The 22,785-nt window shown below is 38.7% G+C and overlaps 1 protein-coding gene across 1 annotated transcript in view; it reads left to right on the top strand.

Moving 5' to 3' along the window:
• Nucleotides 1-22,785, top strand: part of tacc2 (transforming, acidic coiled-coil containing protein 2) — a 61,074-nt gene that overhangs the window by 26,465 nt on the left and 11,824 nt on the right. Inside the window, exons 6-12 of the mRNA XM_088012922.1 lie at nucleotides 2,466-2,741; nucleotides 16,819-16,925; nucleotides 18,079-19,498; nucleotides 20,762-20,819; nucleotides 20,911-21,118; nucleotides 21,553-21,602; nucleotides 22,550-22,659. Of these exons, the coding sequence (XP_087869048.1) occupies nucleotides 2,466-2,741; nucleotides 16,819-16,925; nucleotides 18,079-19,498; nucleotides 20,762-20,819; nucleotides 20,911-21,118; nucleotides 21,553-21,602; nucleotides 22,550-22,659 (2,229 nt within the window). The remainder of the gene's footprint in view (nucleotides 1-2,465; nucleotides 2,742-16,818; nucleotides 16,926-18,078; nucleotides 19,499-20,761; nucleotides 20,820-20,910; nucleotides 21,119-21,552; nucleotides 21,603-22,549; nucleotides 22,660-22,785) is intronic.

Here is a 22,785-nt window from a genome sequence, read left to right as displayed (position 1 = left end):
TACACCAGCATTAATATCCACCCTCTCAGATAATTTTTAATCTGTGTGAAAGAGAAATGGTGACTACACCACCACTGTTTGCTTTCATATTTTCTAGAAAATGTATTTATTTATTTTTTTTAACCAAATTTGGATTCTGCTGGAAGAATTTTGATGGGTTTAAAATCACTAAGTGCCTTCAACAGATTTAGAAACTGGGAGTAATAACTGGAGTTTTCTAGGAAGTTAGAAATTGCCCCTCTTTAACTGAGCAGTTAATTACATGACTCTAGGTCTGTTACTACTGAAGACCCAAGAGAAGAAATAGAAATTAGTATTTTTTTATCTGATACATCAAATGTAAAACAGGAGCACAACTCTTTGGAGGGCAGAATGACTGAATACTTTGGTTTTCTGGAGGTTTTGAACAGAATCAGGAAAGTGTTGAATCCATCCAAGAGAAGTTGGATGTGTTGAAACCTACTCTTGAATGTAAATAGACTGGTTGCCCTGGTGATTGTAGATTTATTTGCTTTGCATGACTGGATACATTATTGTCTGCATCTTATTCTGACATTTAAAATATAATGGCAGGAGAAAGTAGGGTAAAGTACAAATTTGCCAAACAATAGATGTTTTCTTTAGGCGTTTCTATGTAAACATTATGAGCTGGCTGTTGGCTGCAGAAAGAGTGATATGGTCCAATCTTTACAGCAATTTTAAAACTTTTTTTTTCTCTCTGGTAAACTGCAGCTGGTTTTATTTAAAAGTCTGGCATAAAACACCTGGACGCTCAAACCCAGATGCTTCCAGTAGATTACTTTAGTAATAGCAACCAAAAAGGCCAGAAATCCTTTCAAAGCACATTCAAATGTGCTTATTAACATTCATTAATGAATTATAAGATTGTACAATTATTCATTAAAAAGGCTCTTAAAACATTTTTTTTTAAATTTAACTTTAAGTTTAAGAGTGTGTTGCCCGGCTCCCAGATAAATTGATGGCAGTAAGAACGCATCGGGCAGCTTGCAGGGATAATGCCAAGAGATTGAATTTGTCCCACTTGAAATGGCTCATATGCTCTTATTTGTTATATTTATCCTGCTGCTACTTTGTGCTCATCATGTCTGTGGGCACTGCTAAATTAGAAATCATCAGCTGTTACATTGAGTGGGTCAGCTGATACTGAACTTACATAAAATGAAACCTAATCAGAGTTTATTCCACAACTTTTCAGCGTCACACTTGTGAATTCACAAGTACTAATTCAGTTCATTCAGAGGATTCAATTAAGTTCCAGATTTAGAGGAACCAGTTCTTCCAGTCACAATCCAGTCCTATAGTTAGATTCAAATTTAATTGCATAAAAACTAATTCTGCTGATCATAAAATGCCAGGTGGTCAAAGGGAGTTTATGTAAGGGAGCCCAGTTGATGACTTCAGGTGATTGAATTTCCAGCGGTTTCTCATCCCGAGCAAGTATGTGGTGATAGTGCAAAGAAAGTTTTGTGTGCAGGAAAAAAAATAAGATCAGGAGTATTTTCTATGGCAAAGAAAAACAATAAGAGGAGTCAAAGTTATTCAACCCAACTGCTGTATCAATAGCTCCTTTCAGAAAAGCGACAGCGAAACTGATCACAGAAGTATTGAGTCAGGATTCCTTTCCATAGAAAGACAAATAAAGCACTTAAGAATTAATGACAAACAATGCTTAGACATTCAGGCAAGTCCATAATGAACCTGTCTGATGAGGAAGTTTGCATATTGTAACAGAAAAAAATGACTCGAATTAATATAATCTAGTCAAAGTCCTTCCCTTCTGTGCATAAGCAAACACCCACAAACCTCCACGTAGATGAGACTGAGAGGAGAATTGAGGCTTTTTTTGTTAGCTTCCCATTGTAGGTCGTATGTCTACATTTTTATTTATTGCATTTTAAATGTGTTTTAATTTGTCAAACTTGAAAATAAAGGAAGATTTCCTATTGAAAGTATAACATGTCTTCATAGGAACATCTAAAAGGAACATGTCTGCTTACATTTGGCTGAATTTGTGCTTTTGATAAGGTATTTTGCGGTCCTAGTTGTCAGAAGAGGCTGCTGGGCTATTTCTGAATCCAAACAGGAGGCATTCCCCAAGTGCAGAGCAGCTGCATGGGTGTCCAAGGCATTGCCTGTCAGATTAGAGAGCCTACCACTTGTGATAAGGCCAAAACAGATCAGGGTCTAAATCCACTCCACCAGGTGGCCATTGATGACAGAGCCTGGACCATCAGGCTAAACAGGCTAAGTCTCTGAAACAGCAGACTGTCATGTCTGGGCAATAATGAGACAAGCTAAATATTGAGTTTCAAATAGGAATATATACTGTCACTTCTGTTTTTAGTCAAGTCTGCTTCATACGTCATTTGAACAGGGACACGACAAAGAATGTAGTTTGTTTTTTTGATCTGCCTGTTGATGTTGTGCCTTCCTTCCCTCTGCAGGCTCTCCCTCGCTGAGCAGGCAGAGAGCGGCCACCCCGTCCCCACTTCTCCCACTCCTGCCCCCAACGATCACAGCACTACTCACCTGCCTGCTGTCCCTCCTCACCCCCACAAAACCTCAGCGTTCGCCCCCCTCACATCTTTGGAGACACTTCCACCAACCCCACCTGTATCCCCCTGCCTTCCTCCTGCTGCCCCTGTAGACCCCTGTACTCTTCCTGCTGAACCCTGTGAGGACCTTTTCCCTGTGTCTGCACCCTGTCGGGTTTTGTTAAGGTACAGTACACACCATTACCTCTAAACATCTCCATGTTTAAGCCATTTTATCATTTAGCTTTAAAATTCAGCGTTGGCAAATGCAATGCGACTTAATTTGGACCTTGGAATTTGTCCTGTGTCGACACCGAAGCCAAAACCCCTTAAATTTCAGCATCAAAGCTCTGGTCAAATGATACCATTAAATTGACATCTGGCACACTTACTCAACTTGTAGATCCTGATCTTGCAATTCTTTAACAGAGAGCTTTTTGAAATACTCATCCACCAAGGCTTCTTTGCATAACTCAAAGAAATAAAGCACATTTTAGAGGTGAAGCTCATTTTATGTGTATGTTCACATAAGTATGCAGCTGAACTGGTATTTTATCTTAGAATAAGCTCTTAAAATAGGAGGAGGAAGAAATATAAACATATCTATCCAGTAGCTTACAAAGTAAGCATATATTTCACAGTAGATATTTCAAAATTTAGCTTTGTCCTGTTGAAAATCACCTCTATTTTTAAATGTCTGAGTTTATTTTAGTACAAAAGTTATAATTCTTTGTGAAATTATTCCTATATTTCAAATATTTTTATTCATTTGCAACCACAATCTTAAGTGTATTTTATCTGGTGTACTGATTGCAAATGCACACTACAATTTTTAGGGTTTTTTTAATAAGACTTTGTTCCTATATAATTATCCTCCTACTTTAAATCTATGCACTACATTATGTTGGTCTGTCTCATAACATGCCAATAGAACTAATCTAATTGTTGTGGTTGTTATGTGACAAAATGACAAAAAGGGCAAGGTGTACTCATAATTTTGTAAGGCAATGGTTTTGTTCTGTTCAAGCATTTTTCTGTCATAAAGCAGCATCAGGTTTTCATATAAACCTATATGCCCTGTCAGCAACTGGGCTTGTTATCCCACTTATAAAATGACAGCATGACACTGCTATGTATGCTGACCACAAAGTGAAATCAAACTGGATTTTTAAAATTGAACATATAAACCGATACTTACTTACTTTATAACTACTGTGTTTTTATATGTGCAATCATAGGTCGATAATGCTCCTTTGCGTTTTTGTTTTTTTTCTGGAACATAGTCATGCATTTCTTATGAAACTATTGCTAAATTATAGCCACAATATATAAAGTGTGAATAGTTCTCATTGTTTAACCCACACCCTTCTTCTGCAGCCCCTCTTGGCTTTGCATTTTATTGCATAAAGTTTATTTGGAAGGAATGACTCAGCCACTTCTGTGGTGTAATGATTTTTGCAACCACCAGAGGGTGTTTTCTGCAAACTGTTCAGAGGAACGCTGAAGTGTGCTCACATGTATGCATGACTGAACACAGGGGGGCAAATCAGTGCTGATGCAGTTCACGATACACACATCTATATGATTTAGACAAGAAGTTTCTAATATGCAGAAGTATATTTGACCTTGATTTTACAAAAAGAGAGGACTCTCTTTCTCAAGGGAGTCCTAACCAGGTACATATTTATTTGAAGCAGCTGTGAATATTTAGTTGCTTTATGAAAACAAGCCATATTTAGTGAGAAGCAGAAGGATGAAAAAAAACAGTGAGATATAATGTGATATTATTTATAGTCTCTGAGTGACCTGTTCGAGTACACTGCAGAGGAATCCAGAGCTTTGTAAAAACGTAACATTTGACTCCACAGATTTTTATTTTTGATCAAAGATATGTACGATTATGGCAGAGCATGTGTAGACCTACCACTTCAGTTTCAGGTAATTTTGTTCATTGATTTGTTTACTCTGAGCTAATAGGATGGTAGCTGCTGAATCTGAGCCTGAAGTTTTTCTTTTAGGTTGAAAAATTATTTCTTTATTTTAATCTTCTGAATTGATAATAAATTATCACATCTTTCTGTGACTTTTATTTTGCAGCAGTAAATATGTTGGTTTTTCTCTGTCCTTAGTGGCTTATAGTTAATTTATGCAGTGAAACTTTAGCTTCTTCTCAAACTATTCTCACCCCTTAATTTTCAGCAACTGTGACCATTACATATTTAGTGCCTTCTAAATTTTGAGGAGAAAGGTCAAACTGAAGGTCATTTAAGATGTGTTTTTAAAATTGCCATACTTGACACAGAAAACCTTCTACTTATTTTGCTTGTGACTGTTATTTTTCATCGTAATCTTCTGCTACAGCAAAACAGCGGCATGTTTCTTTCCTATGGCTAATATTTAAAGAAACTATTTAGTGGTGTGTTTTTTAAAATAATACTGAAAATAAAAAAAGCAGAGTACTAAAGTATGGATTTCCACTGCAGCATTTCACCAAATTGAAAAGTTTTTAGCTGTAAACCATTTAAGAAAAAGCTGTCAATGACATCACACAAGGCACAAGAATCGATCTAAACACCTGGCATTGGTAAACAATATGCGGGATGCAAGATTTTTAACGGCTTTTCACCTAGACTGTTAACTGACATTCATTCACGTTTCACTCAGTTCTGCCCTGGTCCTCTTCACAAGCCACTTTTATATTTCTTATTGGTACACACAGTAAACATAGTCTGATCAGTTGCTTTATATCTTAAGTGACGTCACTTAAGTTCAGCTTTAACAATTGACCAGTTTTGCCAGTTTTGTTGGGCATTACATGGTAAACGCAGTGTATTTGCATACTGCTTTATCAAGTCAGAGAACTCTGAAGCACTTCACACTATGTTCAGTTATTCACATGCTGATGGAGAGCAGGCTGACAGAAGCAAGGCTGTCGTACAATCGCCACAAATACGTAGAGGGACAGAGTGGGGCTTTGAACCGGCAAACTATGGGTAACAAGACGAACTTCTACCTCCTGAGTCGTCGTCACCCCATCAGAACATCTGCAGATTAATATGAACTGGCTAAAATTTCCCCCAAGAACTTTGGTGGTCAAGACATTTCAAAAAGGCCCGAGACCAGAATGTTTACACAGTGTCAGGTGGAGAGAAATTTCTCTGTTAAGATGACAACATCAGAACAGTGTTGCATAAAGTCTGCTTGGTTCATCAAGCCAAAAGCTGCCAGAGAGGTAGGGTGCAGTGCTCGTACTGAAGTGGTTTGTTGGCAGCCTAATGTGTCTTGCAAATTGATTTTGAAACTAAGCTTGAAATTTATTTAGAATTCTGAAATGAAAATTATGTAAAAAAAAAAACAAAAAAAAAAAAAAACATAAACAAGAATTCACCCGTTTCTTTGAAAACATTGTAAGGAATGTGAGGTCGATGCTGACAACTTTGGTTGTTTAGCTGGTGCGACTAGTCATGGCAGAAGGAACATCCCATAAGTGGAGAATAAAGGTTACCACGGTAACTAACCATTTATGTCCATTTTGCCCTAAAGGACAAAATGTTCTTTGTGGAGTTTTATGTGTTGCTCTGGAGTCTGAAACGGGATACAAAAATGGATATTGAGTTGAATCTTTCATAGCCCAGTTATAAATCTTTCAGGAAACCCTGTCACAGCCATTTTTTTCCTGTACATGAGTAGGCTGAATTCTTTATTTCTTTCTGCTCTGCAGCTGAAACTGAGGGGCAAAGCTCGACTGTAAAAGAACAGGCTTTTCATTCAATGAACCTACTGGAACAGATATTGGACAGACGTCTGTGTCCTAAATACATCTTTGAGCTTCTGTGGGGGTGGGCGGTCTATAGGGAAATGATAATCAATGATTTTTCTTTTAGCTGGGTCTGTGCTTTGACTTTCAAACTCGGCTACAATTGCATGGGTTTCTTTGAATTGTAAATCATCAACCATCAAGCCAGTTTAAGAATGAAACCTTCTCAGTATGTTTTCCAAGTTCATTCATCAAATAATAAATGAACTTGAAGTTCACACCTGGGTTTGTGTTCCAGGTTGTGCTGAGCAAACTGAACAATTATTTTTGCCCCGGCAGACACAGGTATTACACCTGAAAGCTCAGTACAGAAAGTTGGAGCGTCTGCCAGCTGAAGTTATAGTATTCCCGCACCTTCCCAGGGAAGCACAATAGATTTACTCTTCTCAAGTTGCTTAACCTCATTTTCCTCATTGTAGCTGAAATCAGTTGGGAATTTGACGAAACTGATCCTGCCCCCCTATCCAAAGCCCACAGGACACATTCTTTGCATCTGTCACAGAGATGACTTAAGAAGCCACTCCTTGAGAGAAAACCAGGGCTTCAAGAAAGAGACAGACGAAATCAGATATGAGAATATTTATTAACATTCACGATTATGATGTGTAAAATGCATTTGAATTAACTTTATTTGTAGCAGCATTATCTCACTCTAAAAAATGGAAAAAATCCAACCCATAACTTGATTTTTATTTTTTTACTCATTGATGGGGAAAAAAACAAACAAAAAAAAAACAATCTTTGAAAGTCCCTTCAGGGAGGGAAACAACTAAAGTTTATTTTAGCCAATAGCCACAAAGCTGAATGAAGATCCAGTTTTATCCAAAAAGGAAAAAAAAAAAGGTAAACTGGTGCCTTTTCAGATGTGACTAAATTTGATCCTTTATTTAAAAAAACACTGCAGTTGAGTTGGAGTTGAAACAAAAGATTGATATCTGGAAAAAGAATCACAGCATTTAAAGTACGGTTGAGAATCTGTGATGCTATGGGACCGTTTTTTGTTTGTTTTTTTTGTCTGGGAAACGTGGTCAAGTGCACAGCATCATGAACCTTTTTAAATACCAAAATCCAACAGATTTTAAGTAAAATCTGCTGGATTGGGTCTTTCAACAGCATAATGATCCGAAACAAATTGGTGTGTTGTGTAAAGAGGAATTGCACACAAAACTTCTTTCTATATCCATGACTGTATTTTGTAAAAATAGGAGAAAACTATTGGCAGAATGAGGTACAACAGATTTAACTAGTTATTTTATTGACAATATCTTACTATTGTAGATTCAAATTACTCACTGTATAAATGGATTCAAACGGAAAGTAGGATTTTTCTTAATTTTTAAAAGTGACATCAGCCTTCCACAATAAAAGGTTAATTTATTATAAGGCTTTTTGCACATTTTTACCAGGTCTCTAATTTTTTAATAAGAGGTGCGTCAGACTAAAAGTAGGAAACTCACATCTGTAACTTCAGATTTTATGGTGTCCGCCTCTCCCCACATGTTATTGCATTCTGTAGTTGGAAACAAATGCAGTTGTATTGTAAAGTTTTTTTCTTGGAAAGAACTGCTGCTAACTTTATAGACATATAGAAAGAAAAGACTCTGAGACTCTGGTTTCATGCACTCTATTGTTTACCTCAGGCATCTCCCTGGTTGGCTAGACTGTGTTGGATCCTTCCATTGTGTGGAAAAGAGGGAACGACAAGTATATATTTTTTTCTACACAGGTCGTAGGCTGATAGAGTGAATATCTGGCACCATGACAGCCATTTAGTGAGGTCTGTTAACTCGGACGTCTGGGATGGTGGAAAAGAGAAAGTGAGAGCGAAGGAGAAAGAGACACTTTATCACGGCAGTTTCAGGATCCATCCATTGTTTGGCTCCCCCGCATAGTCGCATTAGCAGATGAGGGGGGGGTGTCAAGAGCTGCTTGTCTTTTTAAAGGCGCAGGAGTCTGGTGTTTAGGGGGAATGAAGGAAAAAAGGGGGAGGAGGCTGTGAGAGCAGCAACACAGCTCAGCGATTTCTGGAGCTGAGCAGAGAAGACGCTCTTCAGTCACATCCATAACGACAAGAAAGCTGGAATATTTTTTATGCTTTTTTATTTTTAAGCTTGATTGAGATTTCCCCCCCACCACCGCTGGGTGCTGCATCATTTTGTTTGAATTTGCACCAGATGAGAGGGAGGAATGCTCCCCGTAAGTTGAGGAGCAGAGGACCGAGGATGCTGTACATGAAGCGAAGAGCCTCTTAAATCGTCCGCCACCGTTTCGCTCCCTAATGCAAGGACCCCGCTCTCATCCTCTGCACTGCAGCACGGTGCACTCACCTCCTCTGACACAGGCTGCCCGCTCTGCAAGCCTACAAGGAGAGGGAGCTTTGGAGGTAGCAGGTGGATGTGGTCGGTGGCTGGGCAGCAGGAGCAGGCAGGGGTGGGGGGCAGGGTGGGCAGAGATAGTCAAGGATGGGAGCCAACGAGTCCATGGAGCAAGGACAGATGCGCTGTCCATCTCAAGAGCACATGTAAGTTTGGAATTATTGACTTTTGTGTTTATTGTTCTGATTGGAAGGGGAAAAAAAACACAAAATTGTGTCACTTGATGTTTTTTATTTATTCATGAGTTTACAGTGGGTTTTTTATGCTACATAGATGTTCACTATTGCTGCCAGGTGATGCCATTTTCTAGATTGGAAAAACACTAATTGCTTTTGTTTTTTTTTCATCCCGTTTTCTCTAATAATAAACAGTAATAGCTATTAAAAAACAAGCATTGAAATGCTAGTCTGGTTTGATTTTGCGATGTAAATAAGATCATCTAAACTCGTGTGGACGCACACACACGTTCTTTAGCTGCCAGTACTGTATAGTAGCTACAGAAAAACCATAACAGTGCTTACAGAGGAGTCCCTGGGAAGCAGAATACAGTGAGTCAGGTGGCACAGGGAGACTGGTGGGGTGATGTTTTTGTTCTGGAAGTAGGAGGACGCTACTGCCGCGCTGGGAGCTGACGTCGGTGACGGTGTTGAAATAGAACACGCTGTGTGGGGGGTTGGAGGATAATTCAGGAGTGGATCAGTGCTCCACATCTCAGACACTCTGGTGCTCAATGGCGATATGAACTGAGGAGAACAGGAAGATGAATCCTTTTCATTCTCCATTAGAAAGAAGAAAAAAAAAAGACATTTGATGGTCTTGCAGTTTCTGTAAGGCTTCTTCCTGCAGATACCAATTTATGCAAATTTGGATTTAATCTTTAAGACCATAATTATTTAAAATTAGTGGGGGGATGCTTTGGAATTAAATGATATTTGTTGATCATATTTTTAATCAAATATCAATATTGGACACAAACTTTGGTTGGAATCTGAATTAAAGCACACTCAACTACCTTCAGTTCTTTGTGATCGAATGTATGTCGGCTGAGTTGGATTTTATGAGATCAACACAAAGTTACATTGTTAAAAACAATGGCATGCATTCATACTCCCCCCTCCTGACTCTGATACCCCTAAAATAATCTACTCTTGTATTGAGAAAGCAGTTGATGGGGTAGAGGGGAGTCATAAGATGTCCAGTTCGCTACAAAAACAGCGCATATCCAAGTGTTTAGGAAAAAACAGTTCATAGGAAGATAGGTGGTACTAAATTCAGCCTGAAAAAAAAAAAACAGTCAGAGGCTGAAAAATACGTGAGACTCCAGATGTGATTTGGCTATAAACTTAGAGCTACAATAAAATTGTTACAATTAAAGCACATCTGTGTTTTAGAACAACCCAGACATCCTCACTGAGCTCAAGGTATTTTGCATTTTCATTTCAACTATTTCAGTCTGCAGACATGAAATAGTCTGCAGACTGGTAGCTGCAAACCCCAAAGCACTTGGAGCTGCAGTACAGTACAAGCAAGGTAGACTCAGAGGGGACGAATACAATTGCAAGCCACATATTTCAGACTTTTATTTAAAAATTCTTAAAGGTCTTTTATTAAACCTTTATTCAGCTTTGCACTGTTTTGTGCCAGCTGATAACATACACCACTTTAAAAAACATGAACATTTGTGGTTATAGCGAAGCATATTCTAAAACCTACATAGAGACACTGTTCAGACACTGTACAGTTTATGAATATTCATTCATCTTGACAGAGAAGCACAGGGGTTCCCTCTGCTGGTTTGTTTTCAGCATGTCAACTATACAATTTTGTCTCTGTTCTTTCTTCACACTTCTGTTTTTAATAAAGTTCTAACAATAAATCCCAACCTTTGAAAACTCCAGTACTGAATTAGCAAGCTAATACAGAAATATTGAACTAAAAAGTAAAAGATGAAGATGAAGGGAACCTCATACCTGTCAAGTCTCCCATTTTTTCCCCAGGAAACTACCATATTTTACCTCCCTCTCCTGCTGTGCTCCCGTATTAGTATTGTCCCTTATATATCCCATAGTCTGCCCCCCTTCCTCCCTGTTCATCAGTCAGTCAGCTTCAATCTTCTTTTATCTTTTAATCACATTTAAATACTAATTCAGTGTTTTATTTGGTTTTATGGGTACCTGTTTTACCCACTGGCTTTCCTCAGGCACTAGAAGCTGTTTAGGCAGATGGCATCAGACGGTGTTGACGGCAGCAGACATGTCTGGCTGTCTGACAGCCTGTGTGTTTCTGCCTGGCTCCGCAAAGCATCCTGTCTCCAGGCAGCCTCCTCAGCCTATCAGAGAGGGTTGTGAAACGCTGCTCTCTTTGTTTATATTCACCCCCTCACCCAGACTATTCAACCATATGGCTCCTGTGTAAAATCTGTTTGCACAGAAGGCAGAAATTTATGTTTGCCAATTTAATTACCTTCCCTAAAATTTACCTGACTTTACAGCGTGGAATTGTGTGCATTCAATGTTTCTTTTCCTTCTTGAATAATATGTAGTGAATAGCATCCATTTCTCTGGTTACCATAGAAACACACTGTTTGCAGTCAGATTAGTGTTATCTGCTAAACTTAGCTCTGATTTCTTCACTAGGAACTCACCATGACCTTAATTTGAACCTTTGAACCATTTATAGATAAAACTACAATGCAAGCAGTGACAAAAAGCTTATGCATACCTTCACATATTTAGCTACAATATTTAGTAACTGCTAAGTTAAATTATGCAAAAAATAAAATAAAATAATAGTAATAAGGGGGAACAAATTCATTGTTATAATAATGGTGATTATATCAATACTATAAGTAATTTATGTAATTTATTAGCTAGCTGTGAAAAGGTACTAAAAAGGAGCAGACTATATCAAGAACATATTGTTTTTGGCAATTGGACATGAATGATTATTTCTTCCTGTTGCAGTTTTTTGACATGTGTCTGATGCTTATCATAACTGGGAAAACAGTCCAAAATGCTGAAAGACGTTCTGGCATTCACAGAGTGAGCTGGCTTACATTCCCTTAATTAGTTTTTGATGTATTGTCCTACTCTTCATCCTTCATGTACTGCTCAGCTGCGTCTGAAACAAAAGCTAACTTCTGATTAATGCTCTGCTGTTCTTTGACATCTTTGTCCTCCTCCCTGCTCTGAAACGATTTCATGCTTCTATAATGCCATGACAAGGTGTCAGAGAAGCACCTTGTTATGGTGCTTCTTGTTGTTGTCTTGATGTTGTCTTGTCGTCTTTATTGGCTCTTTTGTTCTCTTGAACTGTCACACATTTGATGACATCATCATCATATGTAGGAACAGTTTCAGAATTTAACCCATGATTCTTGGTGTCTAATACTTAAATATCTGAATGGAAATTTTACAAACACTAGACTGTATGTTTTTCATTGATCAATAAGAGAGAGAGACAAAGAGAGAGAGAGTGAGGGAGAGAGAGAGCCAAAGAGAGAGAGGAGATCTTTTTCATTCTGCATCCATTACTTGTGTGGTGAGGGGACAGACTGATGGTGGCTGATGACAAAGAGAGAAGCAGAGTAAGCTGACCTAAAGCAGGTAAATCTGAACATCAGGCAGCAAAGCGGGAACGAAGATCTTGGAGCATCGTATTTGGAGGAAGAAGTGTCGCTGCACCTGGCTGCCGGTAGCATCGCAGTGCAGACTGCTGGTAGCCATGGCAGTGAGTACGTGGCAGGCTCTGTCTCCTCTGCAGTGGGCCCGATGGGGCTGGGATACGCTTCTGGGAGGGGCAGGAGACGGGAACAGCCCGGGTTCTGATCCGACTCTGGGGCTCCTGCAGCGTCTCTCGTGGGGTTCTCGTCACGATAATTTATTAAAGGCTGCCGGAGAGGCAGCCAGACAGAGGTGAGACGGGCTCGGGCTGCATGCCACGAAATGATGCTTGAACTGATGCGTAGTGGTGTTGTTAATCTGTGAGCTCCACTTCCATTGATTTTCAGTGTTTCTCGCTATATCCTCTCTAACACAAAGTCTTTGTACCCTGAGATGGATGGAGGTGTATGTGTTTGTGTAGGGAAATGTGTCTCTGGTGTGTTGTTATTTCATACCCTTCTGCAGATTTAGCTTTTTTTTCATTTATTCCAGGGGTGTCAAACTCAATTTCACCGAGGGCCACTTCAGCATATTGGCCACCCTCAACGGGCCACATTGACGGTACAAATCAGGAGTGCATCCCTGCTAAAACACACCCCAGACAAAAGGTTGACTTCCCTCATTCAGAGGCTTATAATGAGTCAATGGTCCAGGTGTGTTAGAGAAGGAATGCATCTAAAGCTGCAGATGGTAGCTCTGGAAAACTAGACTTGGGCACCCCTTGCATAAATGTATAAAAATACAATGCTAAAAATACATTAAACAACACTTCATAATGTTAAATAATTGATTTTATGTATTGAAGTTTTAAATATTACATTTGAGTTTCCATGGATGTAAAATTACTGCTCAGTTTAAAAATGACAATATTTAAATCAGTGTTTAAAGGTAAGCAAACAAATGATAAAAACAAGTCACATGGGCAGACATTATAGACTTTACGCAAAGATTTAGTCTCAGAGGCAACTGAAATTAATTAAAAATCCCTTTCTGAATATCATCTCAGCCTATAAAATGCTGGGGGGCCACATGTGGCCCGCGGGCCTTGAGTTTGACATGTGCATTACGCCATAGAACTGCCAATTGGTAATTGAAGTAAAGTAGCTTCGATTTTAAAGAAGCCTACATTGAAGTCGATTGGCAAATGAACCATCACAAAAGAGGAAGGCTCTTGTTGTCTCACTGCACCACAAGAGGTGCATAACCGACAAAAACCGTTTCTGTCTGGTTTTGAACCAGAGACCTTTTGCGTGTGATACAAACGCCATAACCACTACACTACAGGAACTGAACTTCTCTGTTTTGTTTCATTTTGAGGTTCCAAAGTTGATGATGTGAGATGCAACGCATGAAAATTTCAACTGAGGCTTGCACTCAGATGCCTGGATTCAGAGTACAGACCATGACACCACAGAACCCTTGTTGACCTTTAATAAACGCCTGTGATGAATAAAACATATTAAATCTGTTTCTGTCTGGTTTCGAACCAGAAACCTTTTGCATGTAAAGCCAACGTGATAACCACTACACTACAGAAACTTATGCTCTTTGCAGTGGTCCTGGTAGATGAGCCAAATTTTGTTAGAGACTAATGTCAACGATGGGCATGGAACAATGTCAAATACTTCTACCACAGATCCTCTCAGAGAGCACAGTAACTTGGTGAACAAACTGTCAGACTTATAATTGTGCCTAATTTCACATTACAGTCCATAAACTAAGCCTGGGATCAAAAAATTGTATTGAAGATGTCATTAGCAGAGACAAATGGTTCTACAGAGTCTTGGCTAAATGGCTAAAAAATAAAATCAATACTTACAAATAAAAGATGGTTCAAAAATAAAATTAACACATTAAAATAAAAAAATATCTCTGAAATACAATCAACACTTGAAAATTAAAAATGGTTCAAAAATAATATCAACACTTCAAAATACAAAATCTCTGGAAAATAAAATATTATGTATGTTGTTTTGAAAAACATTAGAATATAAGCACTTTTATCAAATCTTCATTGTGGTAAGATCATGTAAGTTCTTAATTCCATGGAAACCCAACAGTTTGTAAGGTAGGTGAGTTAGCTCAGCAGGTTAGAGCACAGTGCTGGTAATCCTGAGGTCATCAGTTCAAACCCCATATGGGGCAATTCATGTGTAAGGTCTTTCAGACAATCAACACTTCAAAATAAAATCAACACTTCAAAAATAAATAAGGGTTCAAAAATAAAATCCACACTTCTAAATAAAATCAACACATAAAAATGGTTCAAAAATAAAATCAATATTTACAAATAAAAATGGTTCCTAAAATTTACAGTTCAAACTGTATAATGGGGTCTGTTCAGTCCATAAAGTAAGCCTGGGATCAAAAAATTTATTGAAGATGTCATTAGCAGACATCTTCAATACATTTGGCAAAAAATTAAAATCAATACTTACAAATAAAAAATGGTTAGGAAGCACAATTCAAACCTTTGGTTGAATTCAAGTCTCCATTACAGATCAGAGAAAACTAAAGAGAAATCAACGTTGTGCTAATCCATTTGAGGATTATTTTATTCCTCAAGATAAACTGATAAACCTCAGTTTATCTTGAGGAAATAAATGACGACGCAGAAGTTAATTACACTGTAACATGCGCAGTCCGCTGCTCAACCACTGCGGACGAGGCTCCTCCGCTGCGAAGAATTAGAAACCGCTGGAAGTAACTCATCCAGCGGATTTAACAAATGGAGCTTTCTGGGTTCACGTTACCCAGGAGAGCGGCGTTCTGGAGGAGCTGCAGACATAACATCTGTCCGTTTCGGAGAAGCGAAACCACGCCAAATAAATAAATAAATAAATAATCCGGACCGCACAGGGTAAAACACTCACAGACAGAGTTCAGTTGATTTGTTTGGATCAGACAGATCCAACTGACTAATGAATTAGCGCAGATTTTTCTGCAGATGGGAACCAGGAGGAAGTGCGTTCAGACCCCAGCAGGTGAAGTGATGCTAATTTAAGTGAAGTCGCTTAATTTATTATAAGTTATTGGGGCCAGTCAGTGGTTTTTGTCACTACGGAGAAAAAATTAGATACATTTATCTGCTTAATCTATGATGGGATCTGGATTCACGGTGAATATTAACTAAACCGCATAAAATGCGACTAAATAGCCGATGTTAATATTATGTAATTTCACGGATAAAAATAGTACAGGACCAGTTTTTGTTTGTTTGTTTTTTATGTTGTCGGTCAAGATAACGGATAAAAAAAGTCTAGCGCGACCTGCCGATGTCTCAGTCAATAAGCAGCTTGAGGTGAATCTGCTGCTCTCTAGTGGCAAGAAGCCGTAATATTGGCTGGTAACAATCGGAATGCATTGTGGGAGATGTAGTTTGTAGTCAATTCGTGCTCAAAACCTATTTTAAGTCAATCATCAGCCTATAAAATGCTGGGCGGACCACATAAAATGACATGGTGGGCCACATGTGGCCCGCGGGCCTTGAGTTTGACACATGTGCATTAGACTGATTAAAGTTATGACAACCTTTTTGTTTTCCAGCATTGGACATTGATCTATGCTTGTCTTCATGGCCTCGGTGCAGCATTTGCTCAAGTTCAAGTTAATTTTACCCAATTAACTTGAACATCTGGCTGGTGTCTGGTGTTTTCCTTTTAATTGAAGGACAGTTTTTACATAAAAGTTGTATTTTATTAAAGCTTTTTACACTGAGGAGTCCCATGAGCTCCAATACTTTGTCCATTTTTATGTTCACTTTATTTACTCAGTGGTTATCATTCAGTCTTTGCATGACATCTGACATGCTGACAATATTCAATTGTCCAAATCTTTTAAGTCATACCAGTTCATTACAATGTCCACCATTCTAATGACTGACTGGTTGATATTAACCTTTGTTTAATTTCCAGCAGTCATCTCAGTAGCATAAAATTTCTTTGTAAGAATAATTTTTTATTTGCTCTATGTAATATTTTGTGTTGAAAAACTACATTCTAGTTTTTAATTAGCTATAAGCCATAATCCACAGATTTACAATCACTGCGGGCCTTTACTTAAGTTTCTGTTTTTATAATTGCATTACTGAAATAAATTTATTTTCATTGATATGATCATTTATTAGGATACACTTGTACACTGTGTTCTCGTGCAGTTCAGAATCTATTTTAAAATATTAGTGCTCACATAAAGGCAGCGAATGACCTGATGCCAGAACATCTCCTCAATCTTTTGAGTAACAATTAAGTTCTCTCTGTTTTGTTTTTAAATAATTTATTAATTCATTCATTTGCATCGATGGTTAAATAAATGGGCCTTTTGTGAAACTCTTACTTAATCTTTCTGATATGGTGTCTGAATATTTTGCAGCCTTATTAACATCAGGTGTAACTTATATTTTGCTTTAGGAGCTCAGACTCTGATGGTGCTTTTGAAACTCCCGAATCTACAACTCCAGTGAAAGCTATTTCTCCTGCTGAACCCCAAAGAGAGCTGCTGGAATCTGATGACAAAGGTACAGTAGGAGATGCTGAGATAGAAGCTCGACTGCTTCAATTGTTGTCATTGAAAAGATTGTTGCATCCTCTAGTGGTGGGAAACTGAACTGCACTTCCGAACAGCATGGGTTAAAAATCCCTTGAAATCTTCTGGATTCTTTACAATTAAACTAGAAAATTCATTTTTTTAATAAAGATAACTGAAGAAAAAATAAGTTTTTTTTTAAAGATGACAGGATTTTGTTAATGTTTTGTTTGTGCTTTCCCTCTTAATCTACAATATTTTTATTGATCTTTTTACATGTTATTCCTTGGATCAGATTCTTAGATTGTACAGTGGTTCCCAAAACAGAATATAAAATATAAGCCTTATATAAACCTTTAGATGATCACCAATAATAATAACAAATAAAAAATGCTTTTTAGTAGCCTGTAGGTGGCACGGTTCCTATAAATAGTGAAAATGTGTATAATGCCTTCATGGTCCTTGACACATTTTGTGTCGTTACATAAACTTCAAGGTATGAAGTTTATGTAACTTCAATTTCAATCACAAAATTGATTGTGAAAATCAATTTTAAATGACTTACACATTTCTTAAAAAAAAAAAAAATCTCATAAGTGTGCTATGGCCGTTTCACTGATCAATGCTGTCCCTTCTAGCCTGTTGGTTTAGTTGGACTGACATGTCTTTGTAGGTTTACAGTTGAGCCACACTATTTCCATTTTTTTAAATATATTAGATTAATTGAACAGAGAGCACTGTGACATGCTCAAACTTTGGGATAAAACCTAATTCTGCTGAAAACAGCTGCACAACATCATCCCTGACCTGTTTGATGTGTTCCTTTGTCTTCACGATGCTGTTAGTTCTCTAACAAACTTCTGAGACATTCATAACAGCTGCATTTATACTGATGTTAAACTGAAGTGAACACTATTTAATAATTAGTCTGAAGTCTGTAGTTGAAATGTGGCAAAATGTAAATACTTTTTTAATATAGGTTGACCAACCATGCTTTCTTACTCGTACAACCATCTTTTCCACATAACCAAGAAGATTTAATAAAATGATCCCCGTTTCTCTGTGTGGATGTTACTTGAAGTCATTTTCCTTTATAGCAGGGTGATATTTCTGATGCAGATTAATCTTATTTCAATGTTTTGCAGGTGTTAACGGCTCTGAAGGCGATCTTAGTTTGGACATCACTGCAACCGATGCACCTTGTCGGTCCCCATCCATTGCTTTTGATGAGAACAAACCCATTGCTGCAAGCGGGACGTACAACTTCGACTTTGTCGCTGGAGAGCCAACGAGTCACACTCTGACTCGCTCTCTCAGCCTCCAGGGGGGGGAGCTTGATAGCTCCAGTCTGCTGGAAGGATCAGCCTCTGGAGCTTTCCGTCAGCACTCCGAGTCCTTCAGCGTTGGCACCGAGAACAACCCGGGGAAACTCCGGAGACCTAAGAAAGTCAGCCCGGGATCGGTGAAGAAGAAGCCCTTCCTCAGACAAAACTCCAACCCTGATAGTTCAAAGCCAGCCTCCTCTAGCAGCACCCCTGAAATCACAAAGCGGGCGAAGCCTCGGACAGCTAGCCCTCTCCTGACTCAGGAGGATTCGGAGGTTGGCTCTGCAACTCCTAGTCCCGGAGGCACTCTCAGAAAAACCAGGAAGAGCTGTGTTGAAACTCCGCCTCCTCTCCTAGAGGAAACCAATCAAACCTGCCAAGAGGAGAGCAAAGGGGTCCCTGCCTTACCCTTGTGCCAGGAGGAAGCCCCTCTTGCAGAGAGTGTAGCAGAGAAAGAAGCCTCTCCAATCCCACCCAGTGGCTCATACAAATGGGATCCAGAAAACTTTGAGAACATCAACCCCTTCAGCACTGGAGGTAGCAAAATCGCAAATTCTCCTGTTTTGGGTCGTAAGGGTCCTGTGTATGGCCCTGCATCTATTCCTCCTCTGAGCCCCCCTGTCCCTGCTGCAGAACCACATCACCATACTGCCATCGCCCCTCTGGAAGAGCTTTCCACCAGTCTCGAGGAGCAACCCATTCTACCCAAGCGTCAGCCAGTAAGGCTGGAGTTCGACTACTCTGAGGAAAGCTGCGAGGTGCCACAGCAGGCCTCTCCTCCACCTAAGAAATTGGGCAAGAAGCCTCCTGGCAAGATGCTGTCCAGAAAACCAAAGCTGGGGCTGAAAAAAGCGGCTCCACAACAGGTGGAGCAGCTGGACAACACCCCCCCTGCAGCCTACAACGGATCGGATGAAATCCCCATTCCCAAAGTGTCGTACAACATTGAACCCGACAAGTGGGATGACCCAAACTTCAATCCATTTTCTTCAAAGAAAAGTATGTCCAATTCCCCCACCTTATCCAGGCCATCATACAGCTTTGACCCAAACAACATTGAAGAGTCTACAAACCCTTTTAAATCCTCCAACAAAATGGCCGCCTCGCCTCCCAGGGTGCCTGCCTCTTTCGAAACATCGTCCAATGACTATGATAACGAAAACGACAATGACAATATTGGGGAACTGGGGGACCAGAACCAAAACAAACCGGCTAAGAAGAAGAAAACTCCCTTAAAATCGTAAGTTCACATGGTCCTCCAAAAGGCTGATGGATGAGTCCACACTCCTAGTTTGTGTCTGTTATGCCAGTGTCCTCTGTCTGTCTCTCTGTCACCTGTGTTTGTGTATTCTCATGTATCACAGGAAGTCCAGGGGTGTGTCCTCTCTTTGTTGTTTGTTGTAAGTAGAGGGACAATACAGCCATCCTCCCTTTCCGACCCTAAACTCCATCTTAAAAAGCAGCATGTTGTCCCCCGTCCTATTAACAGAGACATCATCATCCTTTGGCCCTACTATCTAACCAATGAATTTGAAATTTAAAGTCAAATATGAGGACACATGTTTTTAGTTATCTTTTAAATCCTCTTTATAGCTCTGTGTCAGAAATAAGCTTTATTTATAAAGACATGAACAGATTTTCTTTTAGCACTCCTGGTGAAGATATGTGAAAAAAAAAAATTATAATACTTTAATAATTTAGTCTGGTAGAATAATCTCACTCTGAAAAATGTAAAAAAAAAAAAAAATCTAATGTTTCATTCTAAAAGGTAACAACAAGCTTATATTCACATTGGGAAATGCTTAACAGAAAACAGTGCTTGAGCTCCCCCTTGTGTTCATTTTCAGCTATTGCTATATGAGACTTAATTTATCTCATAATAGGGAAATTCACTTGTCAAAGCAGTGTACAAAAAGTGCAAGTAAATGACACACAGACGGTAGAATAACATACACAATAATATAGAATGTGAACATGTATTGATAAAAATACAAAGGTGAGTTGACAAACTAATGATTCAATTAATTATGACACTAGCTTTATCTAATCAAAAATAAAAAAAATCTGAAAATATATACAAAAAAAAAAAAAAAAAAAAAATATATATATATATATATATATATATATATATATATATATATATATATATAGACATGCCTTTAACAGCTAATACACATTAACTTTTTTGTCACCATCTACTAGGGCATATAAAATGTTTTGTTTCTTTGCAGAGGTTTTTCTAATATTTTAAATTAGAATTGATATTAATTATTCATCTTGTCTGAGCTGTAATTCTGACACAGTGATTCAGTTGTTTCTCATGAAGTAATGTCATCCTTTCATGTGAAGAAAGACGTTTCCATCCAGAGTACTTGGAATTTCACCAGTGAGCAATATTAAGTTTAAGACCATAGATGCCGGATCTAACATTGTGTTGTTTTCCAAAGTCTCTGGATTACCCTGGATTTTAATAATTTATGTTTTGTTGTTTCTTTTCCCTCAGTAATACTTTCAGAGTGAAGAGGTCGCCAAAGAAATCCCCAATGTCCGACACATCCCAGGTGTGTTTAATTCGCTCTCTTTTGGGGTTCTTTCTCACTTTTAAAGTTCCAGCTGATTTTTAGAGTTTCCCTCTTTGCCGTTCTCTTGCAGGATCCCACATCTGCAGATGAATCTTCGTCCCTTCATCAGCAGGATGATCACGCCACAGACGAGGAGAAGCTGGCCTCCTCCACCGGTCATAAGTGGGCGGTCCGCCACGAGGTGGACCAAGATTTAAACACTGACCACCAAGACTTCCCGCAGCCCTGCGACGTTACGTCTTTCGTAAATGAGAACAGTCTCCCTCAGGAGAATCCAGGTTTGACGTTACTGTCTGATTTTTTTTTTTGTCCCCTCCAGGCACCTGTGTTCATGCAACATCAAAGCGTACCACACTCGAACAGCTATTCAGTGAAGCTCAAAGCTTTGTTTGGATAGATGCTCATGTAAAGCAACCAGTTACTTTGTTATCCATTCATAGAGCAGTAGGGTATTGACTTTTCTTCTAGTAGTAAAAATAAATAAATAAATAAAAGGGCTGGCCCAGTTCTCCACTGCCCTCTGACCACCAAAAGACCCACCTCCTCCCAATTGCTGTCTGGCTCAACCCATCTGGGTCGTAGATGAAACAGGGAGCAGAAAGGGCTGGTTCAGCCTCTGATCACCATCAGACAGCCCTAAACACTGATCACTGTGGTTGTCCACCTCGTATTCTGGTTCTAACTCTTGGTTTTGTTTCTTGGTCTGTTTCAGTCCAGGACTATGAAATTGAGTACATGGAGAAGATTGGCTCTTCCTCCCCAGTAAGTATTTGTTTGGCATATTGATGACAGATGTGATTTCTTTTCAGTTTTTATGCATGTTGATGTTTTTGTGTATGTTGATTGGAGATGCACCAATCAAATTGTTTTGATACAGATTGTAGCGAACACATTGCAATTCAATAAATTGGAATATGCGTTTGGAAAAGGTACCATTTTTTCAGAAAATCATCGTATTTACCAGATATAAAACCTGGAAAACATCCAGCCTGTGTGTAATTAACCTATAAAATGTAATTTATTTAAATAATTTTCTAATTTATTTAAATTTCATTTTAAAGACTGCACATATAAGATATAACAACTGTATTAAGCATATTCTTCTGAATTCTCCCTGCCAAGATTTGATTACCAAGTTTTTCTTATTGGTCTTTAACGTCTCGTAGTAGAGATTATCATAATTAGTATAACACAAACAGCAGCTTCATGCGTATTCCCAGCAGGCCTCGAGTCCTTGCCTCTTCTGGGGTTCCCAACATTTCTAAACCTCTCTTCCATTCCAAAAAGAGCTGCACTATATAAAGACTCACATTTGTCAACGCATTGTCAGTGTGTGCAATATCCCAGTGATAATGGACTGCTTGGACACTATATTTAGCAACTTGCTAAATTTTAAGTGTGATGCATTCACACTCTTCCTATGAGTCAGGAAAATGTTGTAGGAATAGAAAGTAGAAATGTGCATTAATCATAATCAGTAGTGTCACCACATTTTTGCAGTTACATATTTTCCTGTGGTAACTCTTAGGTCTGATATGTTCATTAGAATTTTATTTTTATTTATTTTTTTTATTAATTTGATAGACCGGTCCGGGCTGATCCAGCTGAAAACTGTTAGATTCCACTCACCAGCTAATGTCTCTGAGCATCTCTAATGATGATGAATTATTTCAGTTTTCAGCATTCTTTATTAATTTTGTCTTTTGCAGCCACTGTCTATCAAAAAGCCATCTCTGTACTTGAACTTGGACTCAGTGTCTGACAACTTAACCAAAGCTGCTTGTGGACATGGATCTGTGCCAAGCTCCCCCTGCACCGGGTAAAATATGCCTTACATTACTTATCCACACATTGCAGCATTGCTAGATATGTTACTTTACAGCTTTGCATAATATATTTCATGTCGATGTCTGAGATTTAAATTTTCATACTGTCATGATCTTTG

Source organism: Poecilia mexicana, unplaced genomic scaffold (genome assembly GCF_051168715.1).
Source record: "Poecilia mexicana isolate PSO_F unplaced genomic scaffold, ASM5116871v1 scaffold_15, whole genome shotgun sequence".
Classification (NCBI taxonomy): domain Eukaryota; kingdom Metazoa; phylum Chordata; class Actinopteri; order Cyprinodontiformes; family Poeciliidae; genus Poecilia; species Poecilia mexicana.
This window is presented reverse-complemented; position numbering and strand designations above follow the sequence as displayed.